The sequence below is a fragment of the Copadichromis virginalis genome, linkage group LG15 (genome assembly GCF_057382275.1).
Source record: "Copadichromis virginalis isolate Kocher_CV1m ecotype Utaka linkage group LG15, C_Virginalis_male_GT1.1, whole genome shotgun sequence".
NCBI classification, from domain to species: Eukaryota; Metazoa; Chordata; class Actinopteri; order Cichliformes; family Cichlidae; genus Copadichromis; species Copadichromis virginalis.
The window spans coordinates 11,072,353-11,096,494 of NC_140632.1; the positions used below are offsets into that span (position 1 = coordinate 11,072,353).

At 39.3% G+C, this 24,142-nt stretch overlaps 1 protein-coding gene across 2 annotated transcripts in view; it reads right to left on the reverse strand.

The window, feature by feature from the left end:
• Positions 1-250: 250 nt before the first annotated feature.
• Positions 251-24,142, reverse strand: part of usta (uronyl 2-sulfotransferase a) — a 57,498-nt gene continuing 33,606 nt past the window's right edge. For both annotated transcript variants that reach the window (XM_085431885.1, XM_085431884.1), the window contains 6 exons: positions 22,021-22,176; positions 12,578-12,657; positions 12,311-12,464; positions 3,147-3,244; positions 2,874-3,031; positions 251-2,011 (listed from right to left, as the gene is read on the reverse strand). In XM_085431885.1, coding sequence (XP_085288011.1) covers positions 1,719-2,011; positions 2,874-3,031; positions 3,147-3,244; positions 12,311-12,464; positions 12,578-12,657; positions 22,021-22,176 — 939 coding nt within the window. In that variant the 3' untranslated portion in view covers positions 251-1,718. The remainder of the gene's footprint in view (positions 2,012-2,873; positions 3,032-3,146; positions 3,245-12,310; positions 12,465-12,577; positions 12,658-22,020; positions 22,177-24,142) is intronic.

The following is a 24,142-nucleotide window of genomic DNA, read 5'->3' on the forward strand; positions in this document are numbered from 1 at the left end:
AAAACATCATGGTACCAACAACATGCCTCAACGTCCCCAAAATTACCTTTCTGTCTTTAAGGGCCACTTTTTTTAAAGTGGTCAGTGAGTGAATGCCCTCTCTTAAACAAAGGTTCTTGGAAAAAATGCCTACATATTATATATATACATATAGTTAGCAATTCCCCGAATGGAGTCACCATAATAAGTCTGTAAAAAGTACGTTTTTTTCTGTATCAAAACCATTTTTAAGTAAAACAGGGGCAATAGCTGCAATAGTAAGAGGACATTTATTGACGGTCTTTGTTAGTTGTTCATTCATTGTCCATTGTTCATTCTAGACACCCTTAAATGCCGAAAATTGTTTTATAGCCACCAGCATAAACAACAACAAAAAAAATGTGAGCGTTAAACATTGTTTTTTTTTTTATCTTCCTGAGAATTTTATATGGAATGCAAATGAATAGAAAACAATAAATAAAACTAGCAAAAAACAAAACATGGAACATAATGATGAAGATACGCAGAACAGAGATTAAGATGGTAGAGTGAAATGTTTAGTCACGTAATAGCTTATGGTTAATTGTTTTTTTTAAACATCTGTGATGAAAAAGCACTGTGGAGCTGCTGGATAATTAGAAATAAGTATTAACTGGGCTTGGTAACACTTCACACACTTTGATGATAACATTAATATACAGAAAACCCTTAAACAACAAATAATCTGAGTTGAAATGACAGGCAAATCAGCATTCAGTTGTGACCAAATCCCTCATTTTGCTGCAGATGTTAAGGAAATGTCACCTAACACAAAGTGCAGTGTATTCATACAGTTTTGCAAAAAAAACTGCTATTTGGCAAGCTCAATCTTTTAAACTTTGGAATACAAATTAGGCTTCATAAAGGCTTTTAACTCACTCTACAGTATCAACATATAGCCTGTCCCAAATAATAAATCTTTGCTAAAATACACAGCTTGTTTGGTCAAACTCAATCATTCATGCACACTTTTGGAATTCTCTGAATTCATACTTGAGTGCTCGCAGTTTAACCCTCATTTACACCTAATAGTATTTAACAAAATTACACAAAATGTTATAAACCAATACTAAAACAAATGAACTGACTATGTCACAACTCTGCCAGCTGTGCACAGAACTTTCTGCCACACAAATCCCAGAACCCTTAGTAAGGTCTGACAACAGTCCTGGAAGACTAATATACCTAAAAGGCTTATGGCACTTTTTAAAATTCACAACAACATCCAGCTTTCAGGACATCAAACCTCTCATAAAGTAGTAATCTGTCTTGGGAAATGCCTTTAATTCCTCTCCTATAGTAAACAACCTGGCGATAACATTTAGCACATTTCCAATCACAGTTAGCTGTCCAGATCTTGCACTAATCTCTCCCTGGAGATGACAGCGACAGTACGGTTTTTAAACGAACCCAAAAAGAAGCCCAAATTATAAAAAGGAAAACTTGAGTCAAGCAGATTGAGTTGAATATTATTTCCCATTGCCCTTGGTCAATTTATAAATAGAGCATTTTGTCCATCCAGTTTCTCAACTCTACAGTTTTCAGTGCTGAGCCTGTCAGTTTGGGAGTTGCACCTCAATTCTCTGGGTGACGCTGAAAGATTGAAACTCCTCCCCTTTGTCCTCAGGGTACAGTTTTCTTTAGCCAGTCCTAGCTAAGCAGCCGTTACGTGGCTGCGTCTAATGTTCATCGAGCATCCCTTAGGGATGAACCAGCCAGCTATTTGCATCCTCCAGATCTGTTTCCAGTTCCTCGTCTTCATCCAGAGGCTCTGGGGTTCGAAGGGCCAGTTGCCGCAGGAAATCATTTGAATAGGCGGGGGGTTTGGAAACAGACTTCAGGCCGATTTTTTTCTTCGTGAGGTGGAACTGGTCACGGACGAAGTTGTAAAACTCGTACTCATAGCGCATGCGGTGATACAGCACCTGCAGGGCCTCTAAAGTGGGGGTTTGTTTACGCACAGTGCCTGTCATGTTTCCCATTTTCCTATAATCTGCAACAAAATGATGGAGAGACAAAAAAACAAAGTTCAGCAAAGACTAAAATCAAAATGTTTTAAAAAAAGTTTCAAGCACATTTATTTAGACAGGAAATTACTTAATAACTATATCATATATCATCATCTTAAGCCACTTATTTTTCCAGTTAAGTAGCAAGTGATTGCTGTTTAATGTGAATGATTCATATATCACCACATCTATTTAGATATCTTGCTACTAAGTCATCATGACAAGCGGTTCGCTAAGCTGGACAAAAATAACATGCAGCTCTTGGTATTTCTTCCTAGCTATATCTGTCACTATGGCCTTCTTGCTCTGCTTGTCCACCACTACTATGCCCTGTTGGTTAGCCATCACCAGTTTGTTTGTCTGTATCTGGAAGTCACAGGATCTTGACTACTATCCATATGAGTGCTAAGAGTGCTACCTAACTCTTATTGCAGCTCTTATAAAGGTGATATTTTTGATAAATCACATACAAAAGGTGTTGCTACCTTTTGTATGAAGTCACTAAATATTTCTCGTAATAAAGATCACCCCAAATCATGTAATAGCACATTTTTATGACATTCAAAATAAACAGATAAACTGTATCTTGTGATCAGAACCTCATTAAAAAAAAGGTATGCATAAATCAAATCATGAGAACTAACTCTGTCCTGTGTGGAAGTTAGAGCATTTTAACGGTCACTACCAGGCTATGCAAATTTGTGACAAAATACCCGCAAAACTATTCACATTCTAATTACGTTGATCACGTTACCATGCTAAAGACTTTTTTATTGTCTTGTATAGGAAAACATTCACTCGATACTCTGACAGCATAAAACATTCTATATCACAAGGTGCAGCTACCAGGGCTCTTGTAGATGTTGAGTACTCCAGTAAAGTAATGAGGTAAGAGCCTCTCTAGCAGGAGCAGAACGTCCTCCAGCTCTTCCAATATCCCCACAAGGAGGTAGTTCTCCAGCACATTCTGTTTGGCCCTCTCCAAAGCCCATACTCCTGGCTCTCTGTGTGAGACAGAAGGAAAATAAGACCAAGAGAAAGTTTGCACTAGAGTAGCATTACTTGGAAAGAAATATTACCAAGCTTTTGTAATGCAACTTGACAAAATCTCATAAATACCTGCACTGAGGATGCTGTCCACAGAAGTAGGGGATGATGTAGAAAACCCTTGGGTTGGAGCACTCAGGGTAATTCTCTAGGATGCAAACATTGATGTCCTGAAAGCAGACAAGCACATATGAGTCTTTATATTTTTGCTTTACTAATAATTTATGCTTTTTAAAAATTTTTTATTCTACTTGCAGTGAATTTGATCTCAATCAGAATTGCAATTATTTCTTTTTACCACTAGAGGAAGCTATTCACTTGCACTGCCGTGAACCTGGACTGCTTGCCTGTCATTACCCCACAAGCCAAAGTGCTTTATCAAACCACATCTTGTGCACAAAGATAAGCTCTTCCCTCTCATCTCAGTTGATCTCATAGGCTATGATACCACATAGGAAGAGAAAGTATTTTCAAATGAATTCGTGTTTAAGTTAAAGATGTCACGATTAAGATAATGAGACCAGAGTTGTGAAACTTGAAAAACCACTTATCTGAAAAGCTATTGAGTAATGAATGGAAAAAAGACAGTTGCAGGAGTGAAGCTGGCCAGCGACTGAGTGCCACGGAAACAGCAGTCAAATCCATGTCAGGTGACGTAAGCCTCAGGGATAGCAACAAGTCCTGAGCAACAAAACACTCCACGAAGCATGGCTCACATCCACACACAGCAGCAGGCACATGTGTGCACAAGGCTTGCGCTCAAATATGTCACCTACAGTAGGACCAGACTACATGCATGAGGCAAATTTAGAACATTTTGTCATAGGTTGTTGTTTAGATTTATACCATAATGGCTCTGTAATGACTAACCTAAACAGCAATTTGGCAAAAATAGTCTAAGCCTAACATGGATCATCACAAAAATGGACAAGTCCGACAGGACAAAAGTCAGAGAGCCTCACGAAGGATCCAAGCTGCTGCTCCTGCTGCTACAGGTGTGGCATAAGAAATCATCTGAGTGCAATAGGAAGCTTGAAACAGAGATGCTGACTGGAGTGTAAACATAGAAAAAGGCATAAATCATGTGTAGAAGAGCATGTTTATATGCTTAAGTGTTTATGTGTCTTGGAGACATTTGCACACTCATTGCTAATGTTTCTATTAGCCTCGACTTATTTATTTCCAGTTGTATTTTCTGGCATGAAAGCCTTACGAGAACCCCTCATTGAAAAATGTTGCCATCAGGTCTGCTCAGGGTTTTTCATACAGTCTCAAACATCTTTTTCTAAGGTTGTACAACCTTTGTTCTCAGACTACATAAAGAAAAACTGAACCCAAAAGCCTGTTAAAACAAATGCAAGAAAGATCCTGGATCCTCTGTAGGAGGGGCAGGATTGCAGTAAATGTTGCATAAAGTCTGAAATACTTGCAAGTAAAATGACTTAAAGGCTCCAAACGGAGAAAAGACTCAACTACAACATCATGGACTTGATATTTGAAATAGTGATATCACTTTAGCATCTATCTAAGCTGCAATCACAAGATGAAGCCTTGTGCAGCATGCGCTGGAATGAAATAAATTATTCACCTGATTAGTTAGATTTTTCTTGCGGCTGAAAACTGTGGTACAATTGTGCCTCTGATTCACAGAGTGGCTGCAGGGTGTGTTTGAACTTTATGAGTGACTCCTCTCAGCTGTGCACTGGGAACAGGACTTATTGGTGATCAGTGAAGCAAAAGACTGGAAAACCCTTCAAAGGGAACCACAACAATACCCCAGAGGAACCTTCAGGGAAAAAAAGAAAAGTTCAGCACTGTACTATTGTTAGTGTACAAGTCTTGCGCAGACTTGCGTAAAGTTTGCCATGTTTTTCTTTCATTTTTCATTTCACTAGCACGGACCACATCTTCAAGACATTGTTTCTTGAAGGAAAACAGTAGGTGGAATAAAGCTAGATCCAGGAATGGAGATCTAGACAGCGGTTTTGGTGAAGGCCTCAGTGAGGACTGGAAGGCAGCTCGCGGACTGGGCAGATCCCCAGGTACTAATGACAGGTTTATGAAGCGCCATTCTATTTAAAGAATGGTGATGTGAGTGGATCCAGTTTCATCAATTATGAGTATGTTCTTTGATGGTAAAAGATGCAAAAGCCATATACACTAAAACAAACAAAAACAGACAGGAAGTGGCACATTCGCTGACAGAGACCCTCATGCGTCAACATTTAGGCGATTTCTGGGAATCCAGCCACAGCTTGTATACAACAACGCACACACGTACACACACACGCGCAGACAATACGCACTCTCTTTAGAAAGCCTTATTAGTATTTCAAAGACAGTTCCTGTGTGCACACTCAAGCTCATTGTTCCTTTTCTCACTGTGGATTATGCCAACAGAGCATTCACAGAAACTGTAGCAAAATAGGCACTAATCTGTACAATGGTCTCCCATTTCACTGAATGGAATGTAGACATAAATTAAATCAGGGGTAATTGATGATGTTAACCTTTCCCATGGGACGTTTTGCATTCAAATTTGAGAAAACAAAAAAAGAACTTTTTGTTTGTATTTGCTATCTGGAGGCAGTGGAAAGACGCTTTCGCTTTTTGAGTTAATCTTTTGAACACATGAGCAAGTGGGTGCCTTTTAAACAGGTACATCAGCATTTCTAGTAAAGATTAGAGGTAATAACTGTAATTTTAATATTCTTTAAGTTTTAGGCCTATTTTGGGCTTAACCATTCCATTTATTTTTCTGGTAATTTTACAAAATGGTCTTGAGGCTTCCTGACTGAATTTAATATTTAATGTTGGTAATCCACTTAACACTGACCTATGAATCATTCAAGCAGGAAAAGGCATCTAACTCAAGGGATGAACCAGCGTCGTGTCTACATAAAACAGACAAAATAGCAAAGAAACTATTTAAAACTTTACCTTTAGGCACTTTTTACGCGCAGCCTGTCACAAGAAAACAGAATCTGTTCCCATGTCTTTAGTCGAATCTGTTAAAATGCCAAAGTTGACTAAGTTTGACATATCTTGGCATAGTTTGCAGTGTGTCCTTAAAGAAATTTAAGGCAGCAAGCCAAATTAGGTTTTAATTATTAAAAGAGTGAGGACCTATGCTTTGCACTCATGGTTTTCCTCAGTATCAAAACACTGATTATAGTTATGTTACACAAACCACAGAAATTCATTAAAAAAAAAAATCTGTAATGAGTGAACCTTATGTGTTCGTTGTGCCTTAGGCCAACAGTGTGACACACCACCTGTCTGTTATTGTAGTGAAGGCAGGCTAAGGCAAGACTGGTGCCAGTAAACCCTCTAATATAATTTGTGTATTTATTTAATAAGTCTACTTGTCATTTTAAATGTTGGATTATGTCAAATTACTGTGGGAATCTCATCTGATCGAACCAGTATTTCCAAGTCTTGAGAAAAAGCTGGGCCTTTTAGGTTCAGTGAGGACAGACACTCTTTTTTTATAAGTGTTTGCAAGCGTATTCATATGTAGGCTGCCACGCATGCACTTTGTACTTTGCGGCAAGACAGAGGTTGATTTAGTACTGTCAGCGGATGCATCTGTATTTTGTTTTAATTCATTAAAAAACAGGCACATGCACACACACAAAACAGTCAAAAACTCAGCTCAATACAATATAAATTATCCAACCACATCATTCCAAGTTGGCATTTTAAAGCAACTTAAATTTGCATAATGGTTCACAAAATAACTGCAAATGTGGTAAATATCATGTGTGTCTGAGTGTGATTAAGTGTGTGCGTGCTATGTTCAACTGACCAGTGCATGCCTTTGTATAAAGTAGCATGTGTGTATGTAAAAGGGGGTGTGGGCACTGACGGAAAATCCAAGCCGACCACAGGAATGTCTCAGTAACACGTGCATCAGGCTCCCTCGGCCCCGGCTAGCAACTGACAGCGCTCTTTCATCAACACCTCACATACAAAACCAACACAGGGCAAGCAGGCTGAAGCACACCAGGTGGAGGATACAGCCATGCCCAGTCTGAGGGGTGATTCTTAACATTAGGGGTACTCTTTCCGTACATACTTGAATTTGTACTTATAGTGTGGACATTCATCTTCCCAATACTGTCAATGAAACTTTAACCATGAAAGACCTACTTAATCTCCCTATAGAGGTGACTTGCCAAGAATCAATGCAGTCATCCTCCTCTTTTCCAAAAGGAAATGGTCGTGTGAATATGATGCTCTTCACTGATTTGATATTCTTCGTTTTTCTTGTTTATTAATTTGTTGCTTATATGTGTGAAATAAATATTTGATTGATCAATTGATACATGAAGCCCTAAATGTATCTTTTTGCATATAATACATTTCTGTGCAGTGTGTACTGTTTTCAGCAGCCGTGTACACCGTGCAGATGGAAGGCATATTTTCGCAACAACTGTTTTTTTGGTTTTACTGATTAGATACTAGAACTAGGTTGCTGCTGTTGCTAATAAAGACAGTACAAAAATAACACCAGGAGTAGCAGTGTAACATAAAAAGCAAAGTAGGAAACCAAAGGAAGACTGAGTTTGAAAAAGTTTTGATTTATGAGATGCTGCCACGAGACACTTTATGCCAGTACAGTAAGACAAAATCTGTGGAACACCATCAACATATTAATTCCTGATATTTTCAGAGCTTTTGGTCAGTTACTTCAAACCTTATAAGACACTCTAGTGATTTAAGTACAACACAGCATTCCTAAACTATACTCAATTAAAGGATTAAGCACCATGGTTATAATAATCTAAAATTTACTTTTCTTTACCATTTCTGGAATACTTTCTCCTCATAAGTGTATCTAAAGCTAAATGCACACACAGGTAGGCTAGTCGATGACAACACAGCCTTCCCCTCTCCTTTAACTGTAGCAAGGGGCCCCTGTGGTCTGCATACTTTAATAACTCAACTCACATGGTCCAAAACTGCAGGGCAAACAGTGCAATACTTAATTACAGCGAGTCAGACTCAAGCCAGAATGACATTCGCTCCTCTTGTTAGCTTCTCAGAACAGCCTCCTGAACCCTTTAGGTCTCTCATAGCACTTACTGTGGGAGGAAAGAATGAGAAGAGTTTGTGCCTAATCTTAAACAAATATTAATACGATTTTGTTTTGACCTCACTTTTGTTTTGACACACTGTTTTCCGTTTTTGTTGGATTCCCCCTAAATTTTATATGAGGCTTGGGCGTCTCACTTCAGGGGGATTTCCGACCTCCGATCAGATGCTTCATCTCACTTTTAACTTTTAACTGTCATCTGCTTAAAAAGTATATAAGGGAATGGAGTGAACACAAAGATCAAAAAATAGTAGCTTGAAAATTACAGTATGCTTCCAAATGGTAGGTAGAGTTAAAAAAAATGGTATGCAGTGACTTCAATCTGGTGCTACAGGGATAAACAACTCTGTGAGGCAGATGTAGGATATCAAGTTTCTGATGTGGTAAATCGAGTCTTTAATTCGAATCCTAATCAGATTTATATATTGGGTTAGCGTCAGACTGTCATGAGTTTACAATTTGCCATCCACCCTGGAGCAACACCACATGTGGAACATCTTCAAAGAGAGTAGAGTGTGGTTTTAATATATTGCTTATATTTTTGAATTTAGGAAGTTAAAATTTGTCTTGAGACAGCAACAAACAGAAATACAGAAGAAAAGGGCTAAAGCAGAATATTAACGTCAGGAGGATCATCTCTTCTTAACATTTTTTAAAGAGATCCTACAGGCTAATTACAGTGCAGTGTATAGTATCATTACTACATATATGTAGAGCATGTATAAACATTCCTCAATATAGATGCCCCTGTAATTAAAGTCTACATCATGGAAACACCAGAATAAGACGTCATTATGCAACATTTCAGTTCATGTCTCTACTGAGCATCACGTTGCGAAAATAGTGAGCCTGCAACCAAAGTTATTCAAATTTAATGCACTGTTACCGGCCAACCAGTGATTCACGCATAGCAACTAAGTGTGTTAGCTTGTCAAACACTTCTAATGCATTCATATTTCAAATCACAAGCATCTCTGTCACTGATTTAGCAAATGTCAATATGAGAGCAAATGGGTTTGGGGCACTCGGACCAGCATTAAAAGCAGACAGAGGAAAAAGGTTCAGTATTTGTTTGACCCATTAAATAATACTGTTATAGTTTGTGGGCACTGGATATTGTGGGATCACAACACCATGGCGACCAGATGTCTTGCCCCCTCAAAAGTCACAGCGTCACCTGCTGTTACGAGTGTGTTTTCTTATTGTTGAGAGCTTCTCTGATTTGGTTATTGAATTTGAACATGCGAATATCAGATTTTTGCAAAGTGGTTTGTGGACTATAATTATGACCACATAGACCTCATTGTGGTGAGTTTTTAGCTAACCTTAGCCAGTTTGGTTAGTATCTGTGAGTTAAGTGTGATGACCCACTCCACGTTGCCTTCCTGTTGGCCTGTTTGTGGTGTAGGTATTATCTGCTGGCATTGGAGAGCTGTTGTGTCCCATTTTCCATCAATAACACTGTCAACACCTGGGCCCAGTGTGGCAATGCTTTCTAAAAGCCATCGAAGTTGCAGAGTGGAGGCTCTCCTATCTGAAATAACCTTTTGGATTTTGTTCATTTTTTGGGTTTTGCAATAAATGTTCCATATGCCATTTTTTCACCCTGACTGCACACGCCACAGATGATTTCTTTCCTTGTTTTTTATTTTATTTAAAATAGTCTTTTCATTGGCATTTGTGTGCATCTTCCCCACTTGTTTGTTACAAGTACGACCTTATCTATTTAAATGAATTTGTTTGTGGCTGTTTTGTTTTGTTGTTTGGGTTGTTGCCATTACATTATGTTTTGTGTGAAGCATGCAATATGCATTGTGTTTGCTGCAACTTGTGTCCAGGAGATATATTGTGAGTCAGAACTGAGTTGTTTGAATTTGACTTGTTTGGTTAATTTGAACTGTGTCTGTCTGGTAAGTTTTTGATCCTACAGCTACTGGTGTGTGTGTGTGTGTGTGTGTGTGTGTGTGTGTGTGTGTGTGTGTGTGTGTGTGTGGACACCTGGGCAGGTGTGAGCTATTAGCAGTGATTGCATGGTTCTCTAGTATAGTAGGTGCATATCAATGTGGCCCATTTGTGCTAGTTGTAGGTTTTTTGTTTTGGTTGTGTCAGGTGAGTCACCAGCTTGCTGCTGTTTAAATGGCTCACCTCTAATTTCAATGAAGACTAGGGTTCATAAAGTAGGTAAGCAGAAGGAGGATTTTCCGCTTTGGTTCAGGGACATGTTGTATCTTTCATGTACTAACCGACCTGGGGCAATGCTGTTTGCTGGCTTTGTTTTTTTCCCCTCTCTTCCTGGGTCTTAGACTGAATCATGGCAGGGATGGAGGAATTTGTTGCATCACCATTAGACGGTTTTCTGGATTGTTGTACAAAAGTTCACCTTCTGATATTTACAGACAATTATGAACTTGATTTGACTGGTCTTGGTGATAACTGTCATAAAGAAAACACAAACTCTGAGAGTAACTTGCAGCTGACTGAAATAGGAGAGTTAGTGGCTGTGCAAATGAGAGCTGATCACACATCAATACTGTCACGTGTGGTTACACCAGGAAACCTGGCTTTTGAACAGCAGAATCAGAATCATCAGAGTCAGAATAATTTATTAACCCCTAAGGAAATTATGTAAATGACTCACTTTGTTGCAAATGACATATGAAAAGGAAAAGCAAAGCTGGAGATTGAGAGGCAAAAGCTGGAAATGGAAAAGGACAAGCTGGAGGTTGTTAAACAAAGGACAGTTGAGCAAATGCAACATGAGCAACAAGCAAGATAGACTTGCAAAATACTTGGCTGGGTTTGGTAAGTTTTGCTGGAGGAGCGAGTTTTACTGGGGTTATTAAATCGGTGAACAAATAATTGTTGGGGACCGGCAAATGTTTTAAGCAACTTACCGTTTGTGACTGACAGCAGGTAGACTCTGGGTTTTTTGCACTAACTGACACTGCATACACCATTTCTTTGCCAATGCACTTATTTACACTTCTTATCATACTGACTAAACACAGCATGAAGTTCTTTACTTGTTTGTTATAAATGAAAAAACAGTCTTTTAATTGGCATTTGTGTGCATCTCCCTTTTTTAGTCATGGCCATGTGGCCCAGTTTGTGATAAAGGTCTACCATATTAATAAGATCTTTAAAAAAAAACAACTTGAGCACAGACTACTTAGGCAGCATGTTTATTACCATTGACCTACTTTATTTTGTGAACAAAAACTGCATTAAAACCATTCTAAGAGACTTAAACCACAATAGAGGTTCAGATCAAATACCCCCCAAACTAGTTGCTTCCTGTTAAAGGGGAGGTTTTCCTTCCCGCTGTCGCCAAGTGCTTGCTCACAGGGGGTTATCTGATCGTTGGGGCCGAACTGAATTGAACAGTTAGGAATGACCTCTTCAACAACTGTCTTTTAGATTATTTATCTGAATTTCAGGTTCGGGATCACACCTCATACACTCCCCTTCTGGTTCCACGGCTATATAAACCTTCCTACACTATAAGTAAGTTCACGATTTTGTGCCCCACCCTTCCCCACTTTTCTCAGCTCTCACGCCTCTCATTAGTATTTGGGGATTTGCCAGGCCTGGGAGCAGCCACCACTCCTCACTGAGGCCTTCCACAAACTGCTGTCTCAAACTTCGGTCTATCCTTATGCCACTTGTCATTCTCTGTTAAGAATCACCATCAAATAAAATTGAGGATGTGGTGCCTTCTAGTGAACTGAAGCGTAACACGAGAGGCCAAAACTATTTTTTGTACTATGCCGTAAACATGTTTCTCCTGTAAAGTTGACCATTTCGACACTGGAGTTTATGGGAACTCTTTTGCTTTTGCAGCCAGCCTCAAGTAGCAAACAGCTTTGAAGAACCGCAGTTTTTGCCGCTCTGGTAATGATTCCTTTTTGTTAGTCTCCGAGGCTGTGGTGAGTTCAAACCTCTTTGTTTATAAGAAAAGCAATACATTTATTCACCAGCTTGGTTTCTTGTTGTTTCATTTACAACAAGGAGAGAAAAAAACGAAAGCCCAAAAACCCAAAGCATAAGACGCATATCTACGAGAACTTTAAGCAAGTAAGTCCATGTGCACTTAAGGCTTTTCAAAAATAAAATGTATCTCTGCAGAAAAGCTTCTCACCAGGTATCTCTCGTCATCTTTCATCCCTGGAGTTCGGATTAGGTGGTTCTGCTCGCCCCTCCAGTCACCAAAGCGACGGAAGAAATAGTTGGAGAGGAAGCGATTGATGGGATCCCGGATTATGTTGATATACACAGGCTGCTCTATCTTGAACCTGACACAGATAAATAAAAAGCACTCAGTAAGAACCAAAAAAAGAAACCCAAACAAAAAAAAAACAACCCCACATTTTAGCCAACACTCATGAAATACTTTTGTAGACATTACCTTGTAAAGTTGAGGAAGTGAACGTGTCTGGTATAAAGGAATGGCTGAGGAATACTGCTGATATTTTTCATTAGATCCACCTGGGGAAAAAATGAATATGCATAAAATCAAACATCTGCAATGGATACGGGCAATTTAGACAAAACAGCATCTTTAATTTTTGTTTTTTAAAGAGAAATCAAAAATTCCCATCTGAATTAGTTAAATATTTGACCTCAAATAACCTCTCATAAAATAAACAAGTCATTATGTAAATAGCTATGGGGCGGCCTGGATTCACAATAAAGAATCAGAATGTAATATCACTGTTTTGTTCATCTCACAATGTTCATCACCTCAACATCTTGGATCTTTAGCCAAGATTTTGCCAACACCTCTAAAGCTGTTATTCAAAGTTTCTCCACCCTCTGCAGAATGAACAAATAAATCAATTAAGAAAATGAAATAAAAAGATTCCCACTGGGCTTCCAGGTCTGCATGGAGAGGCAAGCAAAAAGTACAACTACAGAGTGCAGAATAGCATAAATACTAAGCAACTGGATCCAAAATCTTAGTCATTCCTCACATAAAAGGTTCCATATTGGAGTAATTCACTATGTAAGATCCAGTTATCAAAGTCACACATGTAAAAAGTTAGTTTAATTCAAGTTATGTCTCTGCATCAGAAAATGATGCAGTATGCCTAATTTAAAAATAATAAAAACACAGAACAATGACTCAAAATATTGGCTAGCTTGTAGCGACATTTAAGTACTTTGAGTGGCTTTTACTTTAAGATGTGAGAGTGCAGCGCTCTTTTCCAGTTTGAAATATACTAAGCTGCATTTGTCTATTTGTATGCAAGCTGTGAATTTATTTTCCCCTTACTCATTTGCCTTTCTTCATTCCAGTCTCTGTTGTGTAGTTTAACTTTGGCAAGTTCATTTAGCTGAGCCTTTAAAGACAGAAGATAAGTGTAAAAGAGATTATAGGCCCAGTCTTTCAGTATGGCCACAGGGGAAGTTAAAAAACACTGGTACTTTGAGTCCAAAGATGAATGTACCTCAAGTCCAAGTAGCTTCTGTTACCCATTTGTCTCGTCTTACTTTAATTTTCTTTCATTTAGTCTCTCAAATTACGGAGACCTTTTCTCCTGCACCAGAGTCACTTTTAATTACATGACACATTGTTTTCAGGAACTTTTTCTTTTCATTTTACCAGTGATAAAACTGCAATAAAGTTCATCCTATTTCTCTATATCAAAGCCCTTTCGACCAGTGAGCAGGAATCAGCACTGCAAAGCCAGGAAACAGACCGCACATTACAGCTCGAGGTCATATTCATGTGAAGTTTAAGTCAAAAGGTGTGTTTGTGTGTCTGCGTGTGACTTTGCCCATCAGTTTCGACAGAGAGATAGAGGCTGAGGACTGTACTGAGAGGCAAGGCTAACCCACAAAATTAACTGCAGAAGACGGGCAGAGATGGTCTCAAGGCAAGGTTATAATGGAAACCAGCATGACCATGTCTAGCACGAAACAAGCTCAATGGCAGAACAATGCAGGCGATTTGAGAACAAGGGAACAAAACATAGTGGTCCCAACTCCTCCATCCTAACTATATATAAAAGACTGACAGAGCTTCTGATACTTAACAATTCCTGAAAGCAGTATTGAAGCACCTTAAAATCTGTATTATTTTCTACTGGCTATCAGCGGCGACTGCTGTGGTTGGGGGAAAAAAAGGTCAGATAAGGAGCGGTGTCCTTTTGTAAGAACCTATCTTGTTTTTAAAAACTCATTATATCCCACTACTTCTGAGTGATATCCACTTCTAGCTTGTCATATCTGCTTCAAAAACACCCAAATGGCTGAATTGCTCATCATAGGGTTTCAGGATGGGACTTGTATGGTTGCCCTCAAAACTGCTGTGATATAATTGCTTCTTTTCGTTGTATTCGTCTTTCAGCTTGTCCCTTTATTGTCGACACAGCGAATCATCTGTCATCTCACCCTATCCCTAGCATCCTCTTCTTTCACACCAACCCTCTGCACATCCAACTTTACTATCCGTGAATCTTCTCTGTGATTATCCTCCTTTCCTCCTTCCTTGCAATTCCACTCTACCCAATTTCCCCCCCTCTGCCCAAACCATCTCAACCTTTGTCTCTCTTTGTCTCCAAACCGCTCAGCCTGAGCTGTACCTCTGACATACTCGTTTCTAAGTCAGTTCATCCTAGTCACTCCCAGAAAACCTTAACATTTTCAACTGTCACCTCCAGCATGGCCTAATGTCTATTCATCAGTGCTGCCATCTTCAAACCATACATTACAGCTTGTAAACCTTCTCTTTCACCCCTGCCACTATTCTTCTGTTACAAATCACAATCCTGACACTCATCTCCACCCACTCTACCTTGCCTGCACTCGTCTTCACCTCTCTTGTGGACTGTCCATTGCGTTGGATATAATAGATTTAGATATAATTGGTTCTTCTTGTAATGCCTTCCATACTCCACACTTATCAGATGCTGTCACTGTCACCTCTGAATAACAATATTGTTGCTACAGAGAGCCATAGTCATTTCTGTCTACAATCTGCAATTCTACATTGCTGCAAATTCAACAGCATGGTGTGCTTGGGTAATGAGGATCTGTAAGACGTGACTCTAGCACCTTAAACCCACATCTTGCATATCTAGCGGAATCTGGATTGTTGAGATCTACCTTTTATAGAGGTGCAGAAAAAGAGCAAGAGAACTTCAACAATATAATCTCAATAAATCAGTCTGTTTTTATTTGTGTTTTTTTGTTGTCGTTGGGTTGTGGAGTTTTTTTACATTCCATGCTAGGTTTCATTCATTTATTTTAAAAAATAGTGGCTGAAAGGGCTTCTGTGTTTTCTGCATTGGTCCATGTCCTCCTTTTTTCATCCAGTGGCAATACACAGAGCATGACTCTACCGGGAGAGGTGCCTGCTGTTACATCATTATCGCAACGAGTACACACAAAACCCTTCAAAAGAAAAACACAGTCTTTGTAGAAGAAAATCTATAAAGCTGCAGCAGGAGAAGAGGACACCAACTTGGCACATTTAAAATTCTCCACTACTGCACAGCAGAAGGACAGCGGAGGTGAATTATGCATTACAAGGGAATAATGGGCACATTAAGAAAATGTCGCTGCAGGCAAATCCTTAACAAGTTGGAAAGTTTCTTTTTTAATCTTGGCTTCCAGGTTACAGCGGCTAGATGTCAATGAGCCAAGACTCTCTCAGTGATGAGTTTGTGTGTCCATCAACAAGCTCCAGGAGAGACCAAGCACAGTTATTTCAGAGGTTACCAGCAGCAGCAAACTAAATGCAAGGCAAAGAAAGGTCGATTACATGAAATTTCTTTCAAGACTTTATTTTTGAATACATGACCTGCAGAAAGGTGCAAAGACCCTTTCCTCACATCCATCAGGTAAGGCTAAGAAAAGTTTGGGACTCAAGTGTTTGTGTTTGTTAAAGTTGCTTTAATGCGTTACTTTTCCTTCTTTCCGTTTCCCATGATCCATGACGTCAAGAGTAAATCTTAAAATACAAGTGAAAAGTAAGTCTTGGTAAGTTGGGTTTCACTTTAAGACGTAAAGTATTGTCATTGTCGCAGAATAAAGATTACTGTAATTGGCATAAACAGTTTCTTAATACTCTCAACACGTCTGTAAAACTGGGGCCGATTCTCAAATCTTACTTATAACGGTCATGTTCCCTGTCGTTACAGTTTCGGTCTTTATTTAAAATGCTCTCAGTCAAATGAACCGATCGGTTAAGTAACAGTTTGAATGACCTGCTCTTAAAAAACTACATACAGGCAGCTGTTATGTCATAGACTTACTGTTTGGATAGCAACAGTAATATGTATACTTGTTTATGTACGGAGAGTGGTTAATCTGAGGCCCCAATCAGATTTGGGCTCAGTACATTTCCACTCACTCTGCTTCCCCTTCTGTGGATCTCTCCTGCTAGAAAAGTAAAAAAATGTAAGAGTTTCATTAGCACTGTGGAATTTGTTAAGCCACTCTACAGCATTTATTACTTTACTTGAATTACGCATATAAACGTACATTTTAAAAAACATTTTCCCCTGATGTTCCCACCCCCGCGCCCAGGTTAACATGCAGGCACTGAATGCATTTAGCACGTTTGCTGTGTTTGTGTGTTTTTCAGCCCCACCCCTTTAGTCCGTCTGGCCAGATCTCACTTTCATTCACCAGAAAGAAAGTAGAGGACGGTCTGAGATTCCAGGCATACCTGCAACCCTGCGAGCCCCTACTACCTCCTCCCCACAGCTCTGGTGGTGTCCTCACAGGGCTCATCAGGGGAAACGAAGGGGGAACCACAGAAAGATTTGACTGCTGCCCTGGGTTCAGTTTGCCTTTATATCACAATCAACTTGTTATAAGCCTAAATAATCAGTAAGTGTGGTAAGGTACACACTCTTATCTTTGGCCAGACAGTGGTAGGAATCATGACTTCGATGGCAGACAAATGGATGGTAAAGAATTTTTCTCCTTGTTTTTTAAAGGTCTTACGTTTATTTTTTATAATTATTATTCAGGAAATGCCACAAATCTCTTTCACTAAGCCTGTTCTGGTGCACAGATAGTTCACGATACTGTGTGCCTCAAAGCCCATAGCAGCTTTGCAAAGTTCCAGAGAAACATGGCACCATCACTTTTGGTAATCAGCAAACAAGGCATCGACCCTGGGCAAACCCATTAAAGCACTACTGGGAGTGCCAGCAGGAAACCCATCCAAAACTGCAGTCCAGAGCCAGAACCACAACTGATGAGACCAGCATTTCTAAACTTAGGTGACATGCGTCTGGATCTGCGTAAGTCAACACAGAAGTACACATGCGAGAAGAACACACAAACACAAGCACAGACTTACACTCTTAACCGGACCCTCCTTGAATGTGCACAGTCTTTCTAAAAAGATGTTTTATACCCCGTGAATTAATGAGACTAACCGTGTTCTGCCACTGTCTGTGCAGCCAGCATTCAGAGATTGATGAATGGGCAAACAAGTAACTGTTTCAATATTAGTGTAATATTTACATCAGTTTGGTCAGTAATGGTTATATATATTTAGTGTCTGCTGACCATTCAGAAGTGGTTAGCAGTACCTTACTTCGAAAGAAGGCTGCAAATGTGAGTCACTACTGCAGCACTCCCACATTACTGAAAAAGTGAAATCTAAAAAGTACATGTGACTGGTATATGATACAATAATTCTAAATTACTCCAACCCACAATACAAAAAAGAGAGAAGTAAGACCACACAAAGGTAAGGACTGGCAGCTCGCAAAGGAGACCCTAACCTCCAGGAGCATAATTGATGCATACATGATGGATGATTGCGAGCATATTTTGAATAAAGTTTGATGCTGCGGGAGAGGAGATCAGAAGTTAACGATAGACAGCGATAAAGATGCATTTGATGCTGAAGGCTTGTGATGAGTAGACACGGTTGAAATGGTGTCTAATTTATATGACATCGATGCCAATAAGACAACATTTACTGTAACATTTGCTATTTTAATGCACAGGAAAAGATGGGCATAGGAGATGAAGTAGCAACAATGAAAATTCAGGACAGCTGTTGAAAGTTTGACAATTTAGGTCCATTAGATAAAAGCAAAGATGGCAGTTTCTTCTTCACATAGATATTTCTACCAAGGCTAGGTTGTCTGCATGAATGAAAATGGATTTATCAATTTGCTTTATGCCTCCAACGCAGAGCTGCAGTTACTACAGAACAAATTTAAAGGCAGCTAAGAACTGACATGAAAGAGTTTAGTGATATTGACCAATTCTTTGAATTCTTACTGGTTCTTCTTTGGAGTTCCTGCAAAACCCCCCAATACCAGTGAAAGGAGTGGCATCTGTGTAGAGTTAATTTGTGTTGGAGGACATCTTAAATGTCAAGTTCCTAAAAGAAGATACCATTTAAACTCACAAGCGGGGTCACCGAAGGCACATTTGTGATTTAGAGGAGCTGTCATGGGTAATTATGCTGATAAGCAAGGGTGTAAATGATGCAGCGAGAGAGTGGCAATGAATGACTGGTCAAGAAAGATGATGCACAGGGCTAGTATCAAGTGCCAGAAGAGGGAGCAAATTGGGGCAGGAAAGGGTAAGAAGAACATTTTGTGAGGAGGACTATCAGACTGATGCTGCTGAGTTTCACAGAGTAAGAATTAGATGGTTCCTGCCATGGCATGAGGAACTTGGAGGATGTTGTCACTTTTTGTTATTATCGATGTGGATCCACTACCAGACTTTATAGAGCTGGCATCCGTAGAACGGAGAATTGGCTCTCAGTAGTTCAAGGACATAGCAACCAGTAGCTAAAATGTAGCCAGATGATGAAAATGCAATAAGCAGTATTTACATCTGGCAACTTATGCTAAGAAAGTTGATGAAGAAGCAGGTTGAATTGTTAATTAATCAGTGCATCAGTTTGCCAACACTTAAAAGCCATATAGTGAGACTGATGTGCCAGAGAGAGGTACAGAAGATTTTTAATTTGTAAATGTCGTCAGTGGTTTCTGACAGGAATGGTTTAGAGAGTAAAGAGTGTTAATGGGTTTGACAAGCACTGGATGTTTAACTTAACACAGCGTGCCTGTAAACCCTGCTGGACAAAAACATAGCGCAACACTGGCTTGTCATTAATAGATGGAATGCTTGATCTATCTGTTTTCCCTGCATATATGTATTTGTTATTGCAAGAAAAGGAACAAGACCAGCTGGTGCAGAGAATGCAGATTCTTTGAACGCAGCCCCAAAGAGACTTGAAATGATGGGACATCAACTGGCATCCTGGTGCCAAAGATGAGCCAAGGGCACTTAAGAGCAATTTCATTTGCATCAGTTTCCTATAGTTTCTTGATTGAACTATGAGGAATGATTGTCACAAGTGTACCCAGTCAGCAGTAATACACCTTGCTGTATTAAATGACAGAGTACGCCACAGACCACCGTAATCCCATTTGAGGCAATACTTGTATATGATAGCATCTCGTTGCTATGTTTTATCGAGGCTAAACGCAACCCAGGAGAATGGTCAACTGTGGGGATGGAGAAAGATTTGGCAACCTGGTCCTAGAAGTTGGAGTAGATAAATATAACAAGTAGGACAGAGAAATTGCATCTGGCAACCCCGCTGCCTGCAACTTTTTCAACATACTGAAGTATGTTGAAAAAGTAAGATAGAAGAAACGGAAACTGGCATCCTGGTGCTAACTGTGGAAGTAATGAAAGGATGGTGCTGAAAACGATGCCATGAACTATGTTCTTGAAGGTAGAGGCTCATTGCTGCTCAAAGATTAACCTTGCTGAATGGGCAAGTGGAAAGGATACTGATGCTGTAGTGGGGTCAGACTAGAATAATAATAACTTGATTTTCCTGGTCTTGGACCGCGAGCATCATTAGGGTAAAACACTTTCAATAAGTTAGCTGTATTTTTTTGAGCAATAATGGCTCATCCTTTCACTTGGAGGACTCACTGCAAATTGATTCAATTATCCCAATCACACTCCCAGTTTATTAAAACCATACATAGATAGAAAAACAGTTATAGATTGACCTCCTCAGAGCCTAGACCTCAACAATACTAGAACAGTGTGGGATCATCTTGACAGGAAATGGAACAAAAGGCAGCCAACATCTAAAGAAGAGCTTTGAAGGTCCTTCAAAAAGCCTGAAGAACTATTCCTGAAGACTATTTACAGAAATTACAAGAAAGTTTGCCTAAGAGAGTTCAGGGTCTATTGAAGGATGAAGGTTGTCAACCAAATGCTGATTTTCAGAATTGTACATACTCTGTTTTTCCCTTTAGCTACAAAAACTTCAATTTTTCCTAGCAAAATCTATAGAAATGATGGGTGGATCAAGACTTTTGCACAGTACTGCATATATCAATTAGAAAAAGATTTAAGAAAGGGCATTATTTATACACTTAGCATTTTCACTCTTATTCCTACTAGCATGGCTGAGCACTACGTCTTAAAAAGCTGTGGTATTTTTAAAGGAAAGCAGTTTTTCCTCTGTAAACCCAATGCTCATGTCCTCAAGATATTCCAGGAAATAATAAAAGAAGATTCATGATCCTTCAGTCTTTTTCTCACAATAACTACAAAAACAAGCACTGAATAAACCGCTGCTGTTAATTTGACACTGACCACACAGTTATTTGAACAATGCACAGTTGCTTTAGCTTCACCTGGGGGACACACGCTGCTACTCGAAGGATGTGACAATATCATCTGGCTGTTTAACAGTGAAATGATTTAGACCTGTTTAACTACACTCATATAAAAACAAATGATGAATGAGTTAGGAAACAGTTTAAAGTTGACGGATTTGAAGACCACAAACCCTCACATGAAAGAAATTATTTTTTAGTGTCATTTTTTCCCCCATATTTTCCAGGATGATTAAATTGTCCAAGTAAAAGGGAAGAGAAGAAAAAAAAAAGTTACATTTCCATGGCAAACTAAGTTTAGATTGTTTTAAATGATCCAAAACTGCTATTAAGGGACTCCAATGTAGACTTTTGATAGTTCGGCTATCTTTTTGTGTAATGTACAGTACACTTGTTGTATTGTTTTACATGTGAGATGTAGTGCTTCGGCGAACCTTATTTTTGGTACTAAGCTTGCATCTACTGCTCTGAAGAGCAGCTGGCAGATTTTAAAGCCTTGTGCCTCTTTTTTCTTCTTTTGATGAACTATTAAAAGGACGTTTTTTTTCATAGCTGAACTGCAAATGATTTTTTAGGATGAACTAGGATATTGTTTGGGGCTTTCACTGACCGTAGACTTATTTAGAGCTTCCAAGACCCCAAAGAGATTTTCAACATAATTTTATACAATTCTGAATTGTATACACACACACACACACACACACACACACACACACACACACACACACACACACGTTTTCATATCTTATCGAGGACATCTCATTGCCATAATGCTTTCCCTAACCGCTTACCATAACCCTAATCATCAAAAATGAATGCCTAATCCCAACCTTCAACCTAAACCTATCCATAACCTCATTGTAACCCTGACACTAAAACCACATTTTGAGCCTCAGAAATGCCTTCAAACTCTTGGGAAGAGCATATTGTCCCCATAAATGACTGTTGGTCCTCACAAGTATAGTAGCATGACAATGTTCTGTCCTCACAAAGATGTCTTAACATCTAAACATGTACACACACAAAATATAATACGAAAAAGATAGATTTTGCTATATTTTGTGCTTTCTCTTTTGTTTCCGTTCAGTTTTTTGGTTCTTTCTGTTGTTCCACAATATAATGTGTTATGACATGTTAGATCTTCCCCATAATCTTCTACCAGTCTTTTAAATCCATGCATCACTGGACCACAGTGCGATCTGGGCTACCTTACCTGTTCATGCTTAGTGAGCCGTGTTTTGTTGTGGATGTCAGAGGAGACCAGGTTGAACTGGTGTTTCTCAGCGAGTAACCTCAGTAAGATGACCACCGTCCGGCTGCCGCACTTTCCCACACGATTATAGATCACCTGGCTTGGGAAGGGGAGTACCTGCGAGGACAGAAACGCACACATGTATTCTGTATTTTACTTTCACTGTTGATAAGTGAAATGTGCATTTACTCTGTGCCATTTTGACTATAAAAAAGCAGCTAAGGAAAAAATATTGTGAAAAAAGCAGAAAAAGGGAAATGAGGAAATGTATTAAATTCTTACGACATTCTCCTGTAACTTTGTGTCTGAACTTTGACCTCTAGTTATAACCTACTCTCTCTAGAGCTGAACTAAACTGCCTTGACAACACATTAATAGTACATTAAAAATAACAGACACAAAGACCTAATATGAGTATACAGTGCTTCACTGTTCTCCCCTTAAGCTCCTCCACAGAACTTAGTCAAAACGATACTGAGGCAAAATCCCTTGGAAGTTCACACATGACTCACCAATTAGCTCATCCATGATTCACAAACTTAAAACTGTCGATACCAGTCTATTTCATTTCCAAGAAATTGACTAATGATTTACATTGGAAGGTTATCGCTGATGTGTAATTTAAATATGAAACACATTTAAGCACAAGGTCAGCAAGAATGCACTAATTTGGCATTTATCTCTAAGAGTTCACAAGGCTTACACAAGTGGCCCCTAAAGAATGAAAGCACTCTGAGAAAATTTATCAGTGAGAACACCCCCCTCCCCTCCCTGACACACACACACAAAGCCTTATTTTTCTGATTCTCCGCTAAGAGCAGCCCCACCCCAGCATAGAATCCGTACAAACAGTGAAGGCCTCTCGGACTATTTGCCAGAATTTAGTGGAAAAGCAGAGAAAACAATAGGACTGATGTTGAAGCGTTCAAGGAGGGAGAAAGAAATGATGAGAGGGCCAGAAGGGAAAGATGACACCACCGTATCAATATCACTTCCCGCATATACGTCCCAGAATCAAAGCCTGTTCCTGGATTTCATTAGCAAGTGAATACGTTTGATGCAAATACACGAGAACACGCCCTCAGATAAAGAGGTAAGGAACTGAAATGACAACATAGCTTCAGTTAGGATAAGATTATACAAGTTTAGAGATTGTTTTTTTATTACCTAACAAGAAAAGTTTGTTATTCTAACAAAAATATGAAAAAAAAGAAAGAAAAAGAGCGATATCATTACATTTGGGAAAAGTTTTTGAGCTGACAGGAAATAGATCTCTTGGACAGCAGTTCAACTTTCCACAGTGTTTGCCAAGTAACTACAGGCTGAAATACATTCAGTGTTTCACAGGACAGCATATCATGACAAATGACTGTCAGACTTCTAACATCCTGCTGCTGACTAACAGGAATAACAGCAGACATGCCTTCAAAAGTCCAAATCTCCCGCTGGCACTGACAACACAGAAAGGGCAAGCTTTCAGCTTGTGCTATTGTTGTTCCCACTCTGTAGAGCTTGGTTTCTGATACACGCTGGGAGAAATGTCCACAGGGTCTGCCAGTAAAGATTCTGTCAGAAAGTATTATGTAACCATGCTGTTTCCCATCATGTTAGAGAATGACACTTTTTCCTGTTAATATTCATGTTGTTATGGGGTTTTTTAATCTCTAGCTTATATCAAGCAGACTCGGAGATGAGCAGTCCACTTTCCTATTCTCCTTTTCCCCCTCTCTTACTTGCTATTCCACAATTCTTCCCACACATTCACACAAAAAAAAAGTATCGAGTTTCTTTTTCTTTTGCACAGTTTGAAATGTGTCATTAGTTCAAAAAACACACATAAATTATTATGAGTTTCTCATGGCTGGACCGGCCATCTCTGATATGAATATGATTAGCGGTCATTTTTCTCAATCTTCAATCATCTAACAGGAAGTTTGAGAAAATGTCCCGGTCGGCTGCGCGTTACGACCACAGCACACACACTCATCTGTCTTTTGCAGATGCTCCAGGAAAGCCACACACCGATATGCTGCTAACCTGCCCTTTGTTTGTGTTCACCCTGGTTTTATTTAGGACTGATTTG